General features: G+C 35.7%; 1 protein-coding gene across 2 annotated transcripts in view; it reads right to left on the reverse strand.

Annotated features, from left to right (window-relative positions):
* UBE3C (ubiquitin protein ligase E3C) overlaps positions 1–17,862 on the reverse strand; it is an 83,187-nt gene that overhangs the window by 27,107 nt on the left and 38,218 nt on the right. For both annotated transcript variants that reach the window (XM_030008875.2, XM_041122669.1), the window contains 4 exons: positions 16,790–16,877; positions 13,170–13,267; positions 9,766–9,898; positions 5,158–5,405 (listed from right to left, as the gene is read on the reverse strand). In XM_030008875.2, the coding sequence (XP_029864735.1) occupies positions 5,158–5,405; positions 9,766–9,898; positions 13,170–13,267; positions 16,790–16,877 (567 nt within the window). The remainder of the gene's footprint in view (positions 1–5,157; positions 5,406–9,765; positions 9,899–13,169; positions 13,268–16,789; positions 16,878–17,862) is intronic.

Below are 17,862 nucleotides of genomic sequence, written 5' to 3' on the forward strand. Positions count from 1 at the left end.
GCTCTCTTATGATTGTGTTTCTGCACTGTAAATGTATAATTAAAAGAGCATACCACTTTACATGGTAAATTCCTGTTCTGATTCCATTTCAGATGATTCAGGATTTTCTAAGACAAATGATCATCACCTAACTTGCTTTTAAGCAAAATGCTGAGTCTACAAAATCATGTGCAGGGTAACTGAAATTAATAAAACAAAAAGTTTATACAAATTACCTCCACTTTGTATCAGTATCACTAATTCCATACCTACCTTTCTAGGTACTAGTAGTATCAATTGTGGCTGCAGCACAGATCAATTAAGAGTGTACTGATTTAAGCCAAAGTGGATCTTAATTAAATGGACAGTAAGCAAAGGGAAAGGGTAGCCTAAAAATTGGGGGGGGGGGGGGGGGGGAGACGACAAAAACAAAAAACACAACACCCTTCAACAGTCAGAGAAAGAGAGGAAGAGTAGCAGCACAATGCCTGATGCACCATCCTATCAAATATTCAAGTATATGAAACCCAGTTCTTCTCATTGTAGAGTTTTCTTGCTTTGTTTCCTCTCTATAAGCTTTTGGCACAAAAAGAGCACACAAATATGTTACCAGAAACATTTGCTTGAAGGTTTTAACTCCATATGTGCAGCTTATTAATGATTTAAGAGTTTAGGATCTGATCCAGATCTTCCTGTGAAAAGATGCCCATTGATTCAATCCATTTTAGATAAGGCCCAAGGATGATTAAGAACAACTTTAGTTTTTCTGCAAAATGGATACTATAGACGCTGCTAATCTTAGAATTGTACCTTCCAGCCAGGAATAGTATCTCACACAACAAATGATCTACCACAGCTCTATTCAAAGTTACAAACAGTAACCACAAGGCACACACTCTAAGATATAGAAAAATAATCTAATCAATAATTAATGGTCCCACATTTACTACTAGGGTAATAAAATTTGTATTTGCTCTACTATTACCCTTCTAATGTTTAATTTTACCAAAAGACATATTTTACAACTTTTTTCCCAATTATATATGTTTAACAACATTTAGATATGTGCACAGAACAGTCCATTATATCTTAAATCAGTATAGTAACCTATAAAAGGTCATATGAAAATAAACAACTTAAACCTTCATCAATATAATATCCACCAGGCCACGCAAATTACTGACCTCCTATATAACATTAAACATTACTGATCAAAGACTAAGCCTAGATTGTCTTATCTAGGCATCATCAAAATAATGCTAAAATTTAAAATAAACATTATTTTTGCTCAGGTCTTGCTGCTGCTTCTATCAAAGTTCTTTATTTGGATCCATAAAAAAAGGACTCAGTTCAAAACAACAGTAATTCAAAACACATTTTGTTCTTTATACTGCCTTCCCAACCATTTAAGACAAAAGCTAAGTCTTGACAAACCAAATCTAAATCTTTTCAGTAAACCCCAGTGTCCTCCAAGGACTGCAGATTCTATTGCTTAGAAAAAGAGAGACTTAATATTATATTTCAAAGATAGTGCATATGTTCTTCAGCAACATGAATGCATGACTCACTAGTGATCCTTCAATATGCTGGAATAAGAGAAGAGAAATGGAGATGGTAGAATTCAGTATAACCACAGATGCTGAGAAAGAGTCAGAAAGAGTCACTTTGTTAAAGGTGCAAAGACAATCACTGAAAACATAATACGTGCAAGAACTAGCAGGTTTATGTCAAAAAGGAAGAAGAGGAAACCATAAAAATTATCATTCTAATCTTTCTATGGACTTCCTACCACATTCTTACACTAACGCTGATACTTCATGAAATTTAAGTAAATTATCATAGGAATTAGCTACTTGATGTCAAATAATTCCAAATGCAAAGAATGTCCTTTCCACAACATCTGTCACACTAACATCATTGAATAAATGCAAATGTAAACTGGAAATGGAGAAAGATAATATGGTATACAAGACTGAGTTTAGGTCCAAACATGGTGAAGTTCAGATTTTAATTCTCTGTCACTGTTCTACTGATCACTGCTTCTGTTGAAATTTTTAACCAATCTTTCCCTCTTTTCAGGTTTGCAGAAAGAATCAGCATGGAGAAAATCCTCATTTAAGACTCTCAGGTGTTGCTTCCAAGCTTCCCTTCTCTGGCTATGTTGCTTGAAGTTTTGGCAGCCTATCAAAATAGCAACTTTTGTGTTCTCCTGAGCCAAGTCCACTACATTGCCAAAACTGCAGCAGGAAAGTCTGCACGTGGAAAGATTTTTAGGGCTGCCAGAATAACTACTGCATGTGGAAAGAAAGTTAAAACAAAGGAGGTGCCTCCCTGCAGTCCAATCTTGCCTACCGAGAGAGCAAAAGGACTACAACATCGCATCCATGCTTCTGGGACACCACATGGGACAAGACTTTACTTTCTAGAGAGGACAACAAAGAGAATTTGGGGCTAGGACACCTCTGTCTGAACATCCCTGACAGCCCAGGACACCCTCAGCTCTCAAGCAAAGCTTGGGACTCAGAAAGTCACTGCTATGCTTCCAGTGGGCGAAACTAAAAGGTTGGAGTTTCAAACCATGCCAGTGGCAGGAGACTGCTACCAGAAGTGTGCATGGTAAGCTGACCTTTTAAGGAAGAGAAAGGGAAATGCTTAAAAGTCACCAATGTTAAAATAATATTTACATTACAGAGTAAAGTAACTGAAAGTTGAGAAATGTAAACTTTGGAATTGTTTGAGTAGCTGTTGTTTAAGTAAACTCATTTCTGTTTTTTTTTAAGAATTATTTCAGACAACATATGCAATTACATGATGACATGGTATTATTTCTACAAGACCTTTTTTGCTCATTCAGTGATCAGTAACAGTTGCATGGACAGCCATGCAGTTTGTATAGTAAATAGATTTCAATTTCTTCACTAACTACAAAAATACTCCCCAAATAGTCAAATTATTTTAACCCTAGATAAATTACTAAGTTTTTAGATACAACATTTTTAAAGGTAAGTTTTAAATTTTCAGATGTTTCTACTTCTGAACTGACCAATTAACACAGAAGATGTCAAGCTGTTAGAAACTTCCTGATGAGAAGAAAAACTGAATTAGGTGTAAATCTATGGTACTGGAAGTTAAATGCATTTGGATATTAGTATGAAATGGTTACCAAGAGACAGAGAATTTCTATAAATTATTATATTTTAATGTATTTGTTTTTTGATAACATTGAAACTTCTTACGTGAGACTTTTTGGTGGCAGCACTCTTTACATATTGGTTTCCACAAATAAGAAATTGCTGTGGATGCCTGATTGCTTCCTTTGCATTCTATCTATTTTGTTTACAAAGGGGCTTTTAATAATCCACTATTGCTCTCAAATAACCCTGTGCAAAGCATAAAGTGGACACAATTTTGGAAACGGGTGAGTGAGTATTCAATAACTTAACCAAGATCACAATACTGGCAGGTTTTGAATAGTATGGTCGTGCCTTATCTTTCTGTTTAATTCATCAAGTCTCTAAATACACTACTAAAAAGGTGTCTGTGCACCTGGGTAGGTGTAATTATTAAGTAACACTGTCAATTCTTACCTTATGTAAACATACTGCAAATACAAAAACAATTTATGCTTTCAAAATGTTAAATAATAGATCCTCTGATTTTAAAAAGACAAAACCAAAACTATACTTTTAGCACTCTGTGGGAGATAAAACACATTTTGCAACTTCTCTCTTTATAATATTTGAAATCCAATTACAGAAGGCAATGTGTTGTTTTGACAGAGGAAATTAAAGATTCAGAACTACAATCTTTTTTTTTTTTAAATAATGTTTCAAACTTCCCCTTGACAACTGATGCCTGCCCCATTCCTAGATAAACACTAAACATTTTTGGAGCAAAGTAACTTCCTCACAATACCACAGTAGTATCCATCTCCCCACTCCAAAAATCGATAGATGCAGAAAGAAAATGAAGCCTTGGATATGTAACACAGGTCATAATTACAAACTTTTGTATTTAGTACTGACTCCTTCTCCCATTAAAAGCAGGAACATCCTTCAAAGATTATTTTATTGAAACGGCTGATTTGAAATTTTCATTATTTAACAGCTTTGGATATTGCAATAGCTAGGATGCATTAGCAGAGAATTTGCCTACAAAGTGGCAGTTTAATCTAAATCAGTTGACTGGCAACTCTAAAGAAGAGCACTCTGTTTCAACAGCTCAAGTTTGCCAACAACATCCTCTTAAACCGCTTCCAGCTCCACTAAAAGGACATCCAACTACATGTTAAATCTCACTGCAAATCAGCAGGATTTTAGCCTCCAAAATAATTCAGGCAGTTAAACGGGACTTTTAAATACCTTCAGTTTTAGATAGCTGAGTAGCAATCAATACATTTTTTTCTGAAATGGAATCCATTCCAAACTTTGTTTCACAATTGTTAGCTTTACCAAAATTATTTCAAGGCCTTAGAAGGAAATAGCCTCAGTACTAAACCTGACCATAAAAGAAAATTGAATGTAATGACTGTTTGTAATGGTTTCTCTCTTCTTTTCTTCCCCACTTCATTTTCATCTAGCTCAACAAGTGTGTATTAGTCTTTGAACATTCACAACACCAAAATATCAAGTACTAAAACTCAAGAGAGATGCAAAATGTATGAAAAAACAAGCAGAGTAAGTGGAAGTTTGCATATGGCTCTTAAGTATGGTAAATGCTCATGGCAAATTTTAAATGCTAGCAAGAATTGTACACCTCATAACTCCTGTTTGTTTCTGAAAATATTAATTTCATATATTCCAAATGATGAAAATGCAACTGCAGTAAAATTCCAGAAAGCTCCAGGTTAAAAATCACCATAAGCAGAGCATTTCTGTTGGCTTCAATCAAATTTAAGCAACAGGAAAAACACAGAAGCAGACATATGCAACCTTTGCTCAACTGACAGTCAGGGTATCAAATTCTCTGTACTTCTCTAGTATGTAACTTATTAAAATGAACCAGAAATTTGGGTGTTTTGTGGAAATAATGTTTAGATCCAACATCTGAAAGTTATTTTCCCTCAACTCTAGAAAAATCATCATTTTTTCCCATCTATCCTTATCTAAAAAGAAAAAAAAAAACTTTACTGACTAATTTCAGTACTGCTATAGCTTTTTATTATACAACACTTTTTACCTTTCCAAGCATTCTTCCAAGAAAGTAGTAATGTCGAGCGTAAGAGTCTCCAACGAGCATCTGTGCAGCAGGGTTAGGGTAAAGAAGTCCCTCATTGGTGGTCTTAAAAAATCCCTGGTTAGGGTTAAATCCTGATTTAAGTAGTTCATTCAGAAATTCTCTGAAAATTCCACCACCATCAATACCAGCTTCATCAAGACCATGAGCATTAAGTAAGTGAACACGAATGCGCTTTTTTAGGTCAGGTTCTGCAGAGAAAGGAGAGAGACAAACTCAAATACAACTATCTGTATACAAATACAACTATGTTCGGATAAAAACACATGTAACTACACATATAAACTTATCTACACTAACTTTATACAAAAAAATGAACTAGTAAATAGTAACAAAAATCTATTACTGTCTTGAATTTTGGAATATTCAGTATGTGAAATTCACTTTGTAGAAAGGGTTTTGCTTTAAGAGTCATCAAAAGATGGAGTAGAAAGACACTAGATAGGGGGAGAAAAAAAATTCTACCAAATATTGTAAAGAGGCCAGAGAATAATTTGAAAATTTTACTTATATAAAACATTGGGAATTCAAGGTTCAGCTTTCTCCTGTCTCAAGGAACCATCAATCAGCACTGCATTCCCTTAGAGGGGCTGACTGTTAAGTTACACCACTAAATATTATTTGAAATTGAACTTGATATTTTTGATACTTTCTATGTCATGTAATTCCAGTGAGCAAGGTGTGGTAAAGATGGACACGTTCTGAAGGCAGGTGTTCTGCTTGTTTCATAGAAGGCTGGTACTTGAGAAAGGAAGTAGTATTTAGTCCTTGAACTATGTATACATAACAGGGAAGGAGGATCACTGAAGGCTTCCAAAGATCTAACCAAATCCACAGCTTTTATGCAAACCCTTGCATTGACTACACATGCATCCCAGCAAAGCAACCAGTAATAAACCAGTAACAATAAAACTTTCTACTGCTTCCAGGTGCTACAAATGCACACATTATGGATGGATAGCTGATGTTCATAAAAGAATCTGCAGTACCTTGTAGCAACAGAATTTCTCCTGAACCACCGAGTGTCTTACTCACACTCTCCCATTAGCAAATGGCTCTACATCTACTAGTAACTTCCCATTTCACACTCAGCTATTTTTTAAAAATTACCTACTAGTTCTTCATTTAAGTGAAATGCTCTCCTGCACAAAAATTCTGCTGGCTGGAAGGAGAGGATGGCCATTTTTAGCCACAGGCAGTGTAACAGGTCCACTCATCACCATTAAAAACAAGAAAACAGAACACTGGCAAAAGAGAGTCTCAAGCATACAGACATGCTTTGTCTGGAGACTCCTGAAATATTGAGCATTAATGTTAAAACACTTATATATGGAAAATGTTGGTTTAGTGCTTTCTGGGGACGTGCGAAGAAAATCAGTTGTTTGTCTCTTGCTCTGTGTACTGACAACTAGATTTACAGCAAGGAGGAAAAAATGGTCCTAAAACAAATTCACATGTCAAAACAGGTGACCAGTAGAGGTGGACCCCAAGTTAGTGCAACCTCTGAAAAGAAGAGTTCAGTTTTATAACTCATACAGCCAGAATGTAACTAAACTGTTACTGGAGTCCACCGGAAGGCTATTATGGAATATTCTGAAAATTCCAGTCACAGAGGAAAAAAAAAATAAATTGAGAAATGCTTGCATGTTATTAAGCATATGACAACCAAATGAAAATATAAACCCACAAGAACCAACCTAGTACATTTCTGCTATTCCAAGCTTGTTTTCTTAATGATCTCAGTTAAGGTACTACAGAAACACTGACTTTGCACAGGTGTCTTCTCAGGGCCAGTAGACAAACTGGATGCCTCTTCCAAATCAATGTTCTTCATGCTCTCCTGATCAATTCTAGGACCTCATCTATCACCTGTTCATTCTCCCAGATCAATTTTAATCCATTCAGTCTATAGTCTTGAAATTGTCTCCTGCAATTTTCAGGAATTTCTTTTTTCCTGCTATCCCACACGATGCCTGACCTACTATAGAACCAAAATTATTTCAAAAAATTATACTGTCTCAGAATACTGGCTTTTAAAAAAAAAAAAAAAAAAAAAAAGGTCCAACCTTCTTATTTAGTCTTTATTGATTCTAAATAGCACTAGTACGGTACTAGATAGTGCTGTATATATATGTGTGGGTGTATGTGTGTGCATATACATGGTATGTCATGCACACATGCAGAAAAACAGATTTTTCGGACTTCAGTGGCCAACTACCACTATGGCTTCTCTATAGCTGTAAGCAAGACAGAAATCTTCACCTAGACATTACTCTACTTCCAAATCCCTTGCTACAAGCTTACTGGGTTCTCTCTTGTCACTGTTTTATGAGTAATTTTCTTCCCAAGGAAAGGCTGAAAACATTATCTGGAACTATATACATGTATATGCAGATAAATTTTGTGTTAATATAAAAGCTCTTTTGTATCTGTTCAGCTTTTTGCTGAACAGAAGGCTTGACAGAATCACAGAACGGCTCAGGTTGGAAAAGACCTCATATGACCTAAAATCCCCACATCAAAAGCAGGGCCAATTTCCAAGTTAGATCAGGATGCTCAGTGCCTTGGTCTATTTGAGTTCTCCAATGATCAAGATTTCACAGCCTCTCTGGACAGCCCATTTCAGTGTTTAACAAATCTCACTGTGCAATGTTTTTTCTACATATGTCCAGTAAAAATTTCCCTTGCTGCTACATGTCACCACTGCACCTTATCAAACTGGCTTCTGTAACCTCCCAGTTGCAGCGAAGTTACAGCTTCCTCTCACATGCTGGGTGCTTCAGTCTCTTGTATCACCTTGGTGGCCTTCTGCAGGACACATTCTTGTATGTTAATGTCTTTTTTTGTACTGGGAAACCCAAAGCTGGACACAGTTTATCGGTGCTGAAACTGTGAGCTATGTTCTTGCTAATACAGCCCAGTATGCAGTTAGCTTTCATCTCATCAAGGGGAACTTGTTATTTGTTCAATTTGTTGTCCACAAGGAACCCCACGGTCCTTTATTGCAAACAGCTTTCTAGCTGGTCAGTGTTCAGCCTGTACTGCTATACAGGGTTATTACAGACCAGGTACAGGATTTAGCTTTGGTCTTTCCTAAACTTCATAAGGCTTCTGTAAGCCCTTTTCTTCAGTCTGCCAAGGGCCATCTGAGTGGCAACCTGACCTTCCAGTATATTGACTATTCCCCTCAATTTCATATTGCCTGTGACATCACTAATGGTGGAATACATCCCAGTACCCAGATTGTCAGACTGTAGATTAAGTTTAGGAAACATGCGTTCTAAAACTTTTTTCTTAGTTCAATAAAACTACAGTAAGTTGAAATGTAGTCTTCACAGAAAATGTGCTTCTCATTTAAAGCTATCTTCTTATTAAACAAGTAGGTTGACTTGCTTGTTACTTGACATTGCACTATTCAAAAGCTTAGACTGCAGCTTCTGAATTGTATTTTCATACATTTGGGGGGAAGGGAAGGTGAACATAACAGACTCAACTTTTTCTACTTTCCAATTCATTTCATCTTTCTCTTTTTAAGAAACCAGTTAATGAGTCAAACTAAACTTAGTATGATGAAACTATTCACAACCACTAGGAAAGAGGCTAAGCAGTCAACTGTACATGTAATTTCCAGACAATTATACAATGACATCTCCTGATTAGTCTTTAATACTTTCCAAAACCAGGAGAACTTAATTTTTACTTAATTAAAAAAAAAAAAAATTACTCTAAACATATCTCTTTTAGGTAGTTGCAGTTTTAAACACAGGTACTGAAATAGAAAATCCTATTTATAAATAGAATAGTATCTTTAATACTACCAGAGTAAAGGAAATGAAGAAAAGGCATGATCTCCAGTGATTTTATACAAACCAAGAATACCAACACCTCTTCTTCTTCCTCTCTAAATTAGGCCGTTCTCCAGGAGGGAACTTACATGGCACGGCAAGTGAGATTCACATGGCAAACCTCAAGTATTTGGCAAATATTCTTTTTATATGCAAACCCACCATATAACTAACAAGGACTTTATTTTGGCAGGCTTTATCTACATTGGAATTTTGGCTTCTAGAGCAGCCACTCTCACACAAATTCAGGTATGATCTAAATCAATGTGGTAAAATATATACTACTACATACTATCACTACAAAGTGCACTGCATTATCCTTATGAGCCACACTGTATCTAGCAAATCCTGTGCAGTCTAGATATATTTGTTGACACAGATTACCAAAGCAGATAATATCTAATGAACTACATAGATAAATATACAAAGTAGAGTTATTTGGACAAGTAAATGGGAAGAAATGCTCCGTAAAAATAGATTTGAAGTAAGGAAGGGTGTGTTAAGGAGAATGAGACTGCAATAATCAGAAAGAATGTGGATGAGAATTACTTTATGTAAAAACAAGGAAATTTTACTTTATAAGAACTTTCACACCTCAGAGCTGATATACTTTTAACATCCTACTCAAGTAAGCAAATATGTAACTACATGGTAAGAATGGTTAAATGTTATAAACAAGCCGATGATAACTTAATCATAAACCTACCATTTTCAGGAGAAAGTTTATCATAAGCATCTTCATAAATATAATTTCTTCTGATAGTGACATTAATTCCATCCAAAAAGGGCCCATCTCCTTGAACTTCTTGTTTATCAGCATAGATCAGTCTTTGAAAAATCTGTTAAAATGAGTGAAAAAGAGAAATCATGTCATTGTGCAGATTTAAATATTCACTGTGAGATGGTTATTCACTACTATTACTGTCCTTTGAGTTGCTTCTGGGCACTCACTTTCAAGTGATTTGTCTTCTCTCTCATTGAGCTGCAGAAACATAATACAGAGCCATGTCCCAGGGGAGGGAAGGAGAGGGGACAGATATGCAAAAAACTTTTTCGTGCTAAGCTATCATCCTCAGTTCTTTCTACATAAAGAGGCACATCTACAGACATTGTGCCACTGATTCCAGTTTCCTCTCCCTAACTTTCAGAGTTGAAAGGCAAAGTATTCAAAAACAAAGGGAAAAAGTCACATGAGTATTTTGCATGCACAGAGTCTATCCTCAATACTAGTAAATAATTTTTTTGTCATTTTTTGTAATGCTTAGGAACATTCCCAGTAACAAGAAATTAGGTATCAGTTCTCCTCTCAGGAGCAGTGAGCAAATAATTCAAAGCAAAATAGTGGACAGTACTGCCATATTAAACAAAGAACCAGAGCATCATACCAATTCAAAAAAATAACGCCAGCTGAAGTACAAACTGAATTTCACATTGTCCCTTTGTAAGTCTTCACAACAGGAAGCCGTTACAGCTCACCTGAAGAGTAACTGTAGCTAACTGTGTTTCTATGCCAAGATGTAGCATGGAAGGGGGTTGCCTAATGTATAATAATGTTCAATATACCCTCAATCCAGGGAGTGTCTGTTTACTACATCCTCTATTGCATCTTTTCCATATATAATAAATACTCTATTACATTTTCCATGTGATGTAATCTCCCACTAATATCACAGACTGCTTAAGTAAGAGTCTCCAGGGATGTTTAAAACCAACAAATTTACCATGAAAGAGGAAAATCTGACAACAGCAGGCAAAGCTAGAGTAAGGTCTCAAATCTACTGTTTCTGTGGACAGCTGTGGCTAGCGGAGAAGATGCTCTCCAACCAGGACTATTATAGTGTAGACAAAGCCAGATTCTTTCCTAACGTACACAGGAGGAAGACAAGAGAAAACAGTCCTAAGCTGCAGAAGAAGAAAAGCTGAATGGACATAGAGAAAAAAAACAAACTCATAATGAGAGTGATTAAGTATCAGAAGAGGTTACACAGAGAGTTTGAAATCTCCGTCTTTGGAGATAGTCAAAACTCATCTGGACAAGTCCTTATACATCCTGATCCAACTCCAAAGTTATTCCTGTATGAGGAAGGATGTGGACTAGAGTACCTCCAGAGGCCCCTTCTGATCTAAATTTTTCTACAGTTCTACAACATCAAGACACATAGCCACAGACACCTTCTTTTTATGTACACAGCATAAGAATATGTTCACCACCATTCTCTTTCCTGAAGTATGGCTAGATACAGTTTATTAACTATCGTTACACAACACTAGATGGAAAGAATCGCTTGGAGGTGTATCTCATAGCAAAATTCTTCTTGATACAGAGTCTGGACTCCTACATAATCCAATGTTCATGCATATGTTAGTCCTGAAAATAAGAACCCTAACACATAACTGAAGAATTTGCAATGACTTCAGACTAACACATGGAAAAAGTAAGCAATGCTGACTGAAATACACACCACGGGAAGTAACATCACCACAGGCAAGCTGACGAAAGTATGGCTTAAGTAAGTTAGAACCAAGGCACCTGCTACAAATTGGATGCATTACCTCCCACAGGTAAACATCAGATTGAAAGGTGCACACCAATGTGCCTTAAGGCTAAAGAGGATAACATCCCCCAGGGTCAGAAGGCTGAAGAGCCTACCATGAAACTGGACTCGGTAATTGCTTGTAAGAGTATCTAGTATCTGGTGATTCAAGGTAAAAATCTCATGAACAAGTCAGAAAATACAAGGACACATGGAACAACCCACACATGGAAACAGCATTGAGCTGTATTGCCACATTAAATTACAGCGTAATAGATGGCAATTGGTCAAAAGTAAAAAAAAACCAAACAAACAAACAAACAAAAAACAAACCAGCAAGACCATGGTAAGGTATCTTCTTCCCTTATTGCAAGTAGTTTTGCAGGGGCAGTGGGAGTCTCCAAAAGGATGTAGACACCCACTATTACACAAAAATGACCACCACACTTGGCCTGAAAAGTAGTATAGGAGGATCTCCTCTTTGAACTATAAAAGTTCAGTCTATAGCTTTATCCTTCTCTCCAAGATCTCATCCAGCTGTTATTTCAGTTTTAGTGATAAAACCAAACAAGGTTTTAGGAATACCAGAAACTTTACATATATGCATCTCAACATAGCTTTAAGAAGCCCAGAGGTTGTAGACAGTGACTAAATCGTGACATAGAGATCCCTGCCTGAGGTCACTTCCAATTGTTTCCCCATAACCCAAGTGCAATATTGCCATACAGCATTAAGATGTTCCGTTGGAACAACTGTTTCATAGAAGCCTGGAAAAAACACTCCTTTTCTACCAAAGCTGTCACTGTCTTTGACAAATACTGCTTTACTTTCCCTGTGGAACTATTCTTCATTCCCTTGATGGTGTCTTGCAACTTAGTATTTCCAAGACAATTCAGGGAGCAGTTTTTAAGTAACTGATACTGTTGACAAAAAAACCTGTGTGTAACAGTGACAGCTTTAAAAAAAAAATATGATGCAAACTGAAATCGGTCATAGAACTAACAATTACATATTTAAAAATTAGAAAACATTTAAGAGCAAATTCAATACTACAAGAATCTTGCAAGTTTTAAACTACATATATTAAAGTTCAGCTACTCAGCTATGAATGCTGAAATTTAATCTCTAGGTGTTATTCTCCCAAAACGGACATCCATCATCTCATTCTGAGTAAATCCACCCACTGCAAAAAAGTATCCAGTCTTGACCTTGCCATCTGTTTATTAGATACACAACTAGTTAGTGCTCTGCTTACCACAAGAGGGTGCAATCATGTAGATCAATCATTGAATCAGGACTGCAGTTTATTATAAACATACAACTGGTCTCATATATCTTGGAATACATGGTTCTAATTTTAATGCAATTATTATAAAGGGTAATATAACTAGTAAAAGAAAAATAATTAACTTCAAATGTTCAGTTGCCACATGAGTACTGAAGAAAACCAGTATGGCCTGTCATATCCTTCTGTAAGGAAATGATCCAGTTTCTACTTAGCTAAGTGCTCTTTTTAAACTTATTGAAAACAAAACAAAAAAAACACCAACTGCATATTAAATAAGAAATTAGGTACCTTTACTCTTTCTTCAAAAGGAACTACAAAAGGTAGCTCGGTCAGAATTGCAAGTTGTCGTTCTTCAGATACAGAAAGAGGTGCTGGTTCCAAACCCACTTAAAATAGAAATAATAATTTTAAAAATTTTTGAAGGAACATTTTTTTTAAACAGTTTATTTTGTACCAAGTGACTCAATTTACTTTGTATAAAAATACATACATTAAAATAGCTTATTTACTAAACAGTCACACAAAGCCTTACCTTTCTTTAAACACTAGTTTCTACAGCAAACTGAAATATAAGTAGTGAAAACACACTGAAAACAAAGTACGTATAAAAATAAGTACTCCTGTATTTTTTATTTTATTCAGAACAAAAAAAGTTATTTTCTTATGATTGACATTTTAATTTTTCAATTAAGAAAAAATACATGCTAGAAGACAATTAAGAAGTTGTAAGTAATTAGAATTTTCATGGCAGGAATACACAATATTCCCATCCCAATGATGAAAATAGTTTAAAGGTATTGTGCTTTCAACTATCTACTTTCAATCAAACCATTTGAGGCATAAAAACTAGGAATTAAACTGAAGCTAATGAAACCAACAAAAAGATAACATTTATTTCAATGGGTTTTCTCTCCCAACAGCAAGGTCACGGTGATCACAGAAAATCCTAGTCACTGTAGAAACAGTGAAAAGAACATCAAGAAATTGTATAATGTGCTTAAGAAAAAAAAGATTAGAAAAGAATTCAAGAAGCCACAGCAACAGAGAGACCCAATCGCATGCGGTTCCCAAGCTACCATGCAGTTCCTTTGAACCTTCTTATACCCACAGAGGATGTTTTTAGGAAACAGCTCAACTTTGGGTGATGCACAGTAGAAGTGACAATCCTGCTCTAACTTCGTGGGAAGAAGCTCAGCTGCTGAGCACATATCTGACTGTAAATTAATTAACTGCAGCAAGGAAAAAAAAAAAAAAAAAAAAGGGTATTGGTCACTGACCAGACAGTTTGGTTAAAGGTCCACCTAGCTTCAGTCTACAGAGGAAACAAAACCCACAACTCTTAAGTTGTTTCATTTTCATGTTTAATAACCACCTTACCAAAAAAAGACTGCAGAGTCTAGACTAGTTATAGAACATATTACAAAACTGAAGTAAATGCTTCACATTACTACCCAGCCTGGAAGTTTATGATGACAGTTTCAATTTTTTTCCTTTGGCTCCTACCTGTGGCAACCAGCATCTTGCTGCCCTTCTGCAACTGGACATCACTTCAATGTTTTGGGGTTTTTCGGGGTTTTTTTTCTCCACTCTTCAAAGCACTTTCAGTAGGGATATTTTAAGCACCAATTTAACATGATGTTACCCCAGAACACCACTATACTTGATGTATCTTTATTTGGGGCAGGTTTCAACATTGCAAGCCTTTGGAATTTCTGATAAAATGCTTATCTGTGATTACCCTTAGTTTACTCAGTAAACATTTTTAATTAAAGTCAATGTATGCAGCCTATTAAGCTAACAGTTAAAAGCATTTTAAATAAAAAGTGCATGTACAGCAAAGGTAAACTACTACATGACTTCGACAGTTCAATTATTCCAGTCAATTAGTCAATTTTATCTGCATTTCTCCATCACAGCTTCTTTCTTTAAAGAGAAATATGGGATGGAGCCATCAATACAGAGGGCATTAGAACTCATGAGCCTGCCATTTAAGTAAATGAAAAAGCACAAATAAACATGACCATATGTGATTCAGCAGTACTTTCATGCTAATTGGCTTTAACCCATATGGAGTCAAGAGGGATTAAACAACTCGTGCACATTGTTACCTGCTTGTTTTCACACACTCATGTAGTTGACTGCACTTTTTTTAGCCTGATTTCATATGAAAACGAGGCTTACATAAACACACTGTGCCACCTTTCCTCACCATCTTGCCTCCAACACACTTTTGACCTCATCAGCTGAATTTTAACTTTGACAGAGAATAGGAGATTCAAAAATAAAGTTTTGTGAAAATTTTCAGCTGGACAGAGAAGAGAAATTCCTTTAGTGACCTGATTACAGAAACAGCAAGGAGAGCTCAGTTATCTGCTCTGTTCAGTGTGTCAGCTTGTCTGAGAGCGAGCCAGCAAAATGAGGGCACGTAGCTGCTCCGCACCAACCAACAGCACATGCACTCCTTATCCACCAACTGCCCAGACCAAGGCAACTAATGAAACGGAGGCAACTGGTGCTATTATGGGAAGGAAGACAAGGGAGAGAGCTCAAGATACTGTATGTATGAGTGGAAGGAGACTAGTAGACTAGTAGCGTGTGGGAGAATCTTGAAGTAATAAATATGGAGCAGGTCTGAGAGTGGAAAATACCAAGACAGTATAGCTGTCAAGAGCCATGTAGGTCAATGGAAGAAACAGGGATTACTGATGTAGAGTCTGTAAGGTATACAGGACACAGACCTGTTGAAGCCTGGCAATTTTTGCTAAAACACCTGCTTTTAAGATTTCCTATTATTACTTAAAACAGGAGATTTCCAAAGCAAGAAACTAAACTGAAAAAATACTCGATTCAAAATTCTTAGTACTTACACTGGACCAACTAGTTGTTATCTGGCAACTAGACTAATAAAGCAATCGAAGTAAACTTATACCATCATAGCTATTCATATAAAAAATATCATTATAAGAAGTCCTTAGGCTTCAACCTTGGACAAAGCCCTTAATTCTGTACAACTCTATGGCAGCATTCAAAGGCTATGGCCTTCTCTAAATGATCTACTGTATCTGGCTAAGATACTCAAGCAGATTACATCATCTTGAAACAGAGTATAGACTCCCGCAGATGAATCATTTTGCTGCTTAAAGGCCCCATTTTTAATTCATTATTAAATCTGCACAAGTATTAGTGATTTAATGATTATTTTACCTGAGCACAGCAAGGTAAAATTCTAGAATAGTGAAGCTACAAAGGTATGAAAAGCTGAAAGAAACAGACTGTCTACATGAGAAAGCATATTGGCACAACTAAACTAGTGTAAATTTACCCCGATCGCTAAGTTGGTCCAGTTCTCTCATTTTTCTTTGGAAGTTCCATAAAGTCCAGATATTCTGAGTAATTCAAGGGGTTAAGTTTCTGCTTTATCTAATTAGAAACAATATTTATAAACAGTAACTAATACTTACCATGGTACCTAAAGCTTGTTTGCTACAATCTAATAGATAATAAAGAAGTTTCTTTAGAGTATACAGTAAAAGCAAAACCTCAACACTTTACACCTTCTGCAACTTTATTAATTTTGTATCTTATGCAACTGCCTTTTATACATATTAATACATATATTTTTAACACATATCATTTGTCCACCTCATCATTTCCCTTTATCAATGCCAGAAGAAGCTTGGGGAAAGCTGTTATACGTTAAATATTCTAAAGACATACACACATGTATACAAATATACTTTTTTTTAAATATCTGAAACAAAATTATGAAAGATTGCCTTGCTTTTGGTCATCATTAAGACTTTTATACAAAATACTCAACTGAGCTCTATAAAAGGTAGATATTCTTTGCATAAGGCAAACTGTTATTTTGACTCAGTAAAGCAAAAATTGCACAGACAGTATCTTACCATCCAAAGTAGATTGCAATGGTCCTATTCTTCCCATTCTTCTGACTCTCCAGACATGTCTAGCAGATGGCACATACAGCTGTGTAACCTGATAAATTAACAGTATTTTACAATTAAACATTATCTAATTACATACTGCAATTTACTATTACATAGTAAATACATAAAATTGTCTGAATGCCTAAGTATCTTAATTTCTAATCACTCTTCCTTATACACGTGCCTTAAAGCTCAGCTGCAAAATTAACAGCAATGTAATACAAAGTCCATGTATCATTTAAAAATACCATGCAATGTTACATTAAATTCTGGTATTTAAGGTACTAGAGAAGCCGAGTTTGAATTTTGAGGTGTCAAATAAATTCTGTTTACTTTGCATTGAGAATCAGGTTAGCATCATGGTTTAAGACTACTACTACTTTCTCTAAGGTGTGTAGGCACTATTTCCTAAGAATTATAAAGAACTGTCACACAGAAAAATGGAAATCTTGAACACAAGGCAAGCAAATGTGCAAGCATCAAAAATAAACAGAAGAGTTCACTGTTAACTATTCCGTGCAAAACTTCCTAGTTAAGACATCTAATTGTGCAAGGTAGTCTATCTGAGCTGTAACTAACTTCTTAAGATCCAAGTTTCCAATGATTCAAAGGATGTACTTGCATTCGTGTTAGCGTTCTCTTTTGCACACACATACACACTTTTTAAGCTCAATGTAATTTTTTTCAAAAGCTCTTAAAAAAAAAAGTAATTTCTCGGTGAGGTAAGTACAGAAAATGCTACTGAATTTTCTTTTATTTTGGAAGTGAATTTTGAGGGATTTTTCCCCACTTTAGAGCAATTCTTTATTTAGAATTTTTATTATGAAAAGTACTTCAAATAACTAGAAAATAAAATGCAACAACATGCTACCGGATTTTCAATTCTCCTCTGCTATAAACGCAGATGACTTACACTGTCACATTGTAGAGCAAGTTCTACTTTATGGACTGGAAATGTGATTTAACATAGAAGTTTATTAACGGATGCAAGACTTTTACATTACAGAAAAGCAGCATTACTCCAGGTTTTAAAC

This window comes from Aquila chrysaetos, chromosome 3 (genome assembly GCF_900496995.4).
Source record: "Aquila chrysaetos chrysaetos chromosome 3, bAquChr1.4, whole genome shotgun sequence".
Classification (NCBI taxonomy): domain Eukaryota; kingdom Metazoa; phylum Chordata; class Aves; order Accipitriformes; family Accipitridae; genus Aquila; species Aquila chrysaetos.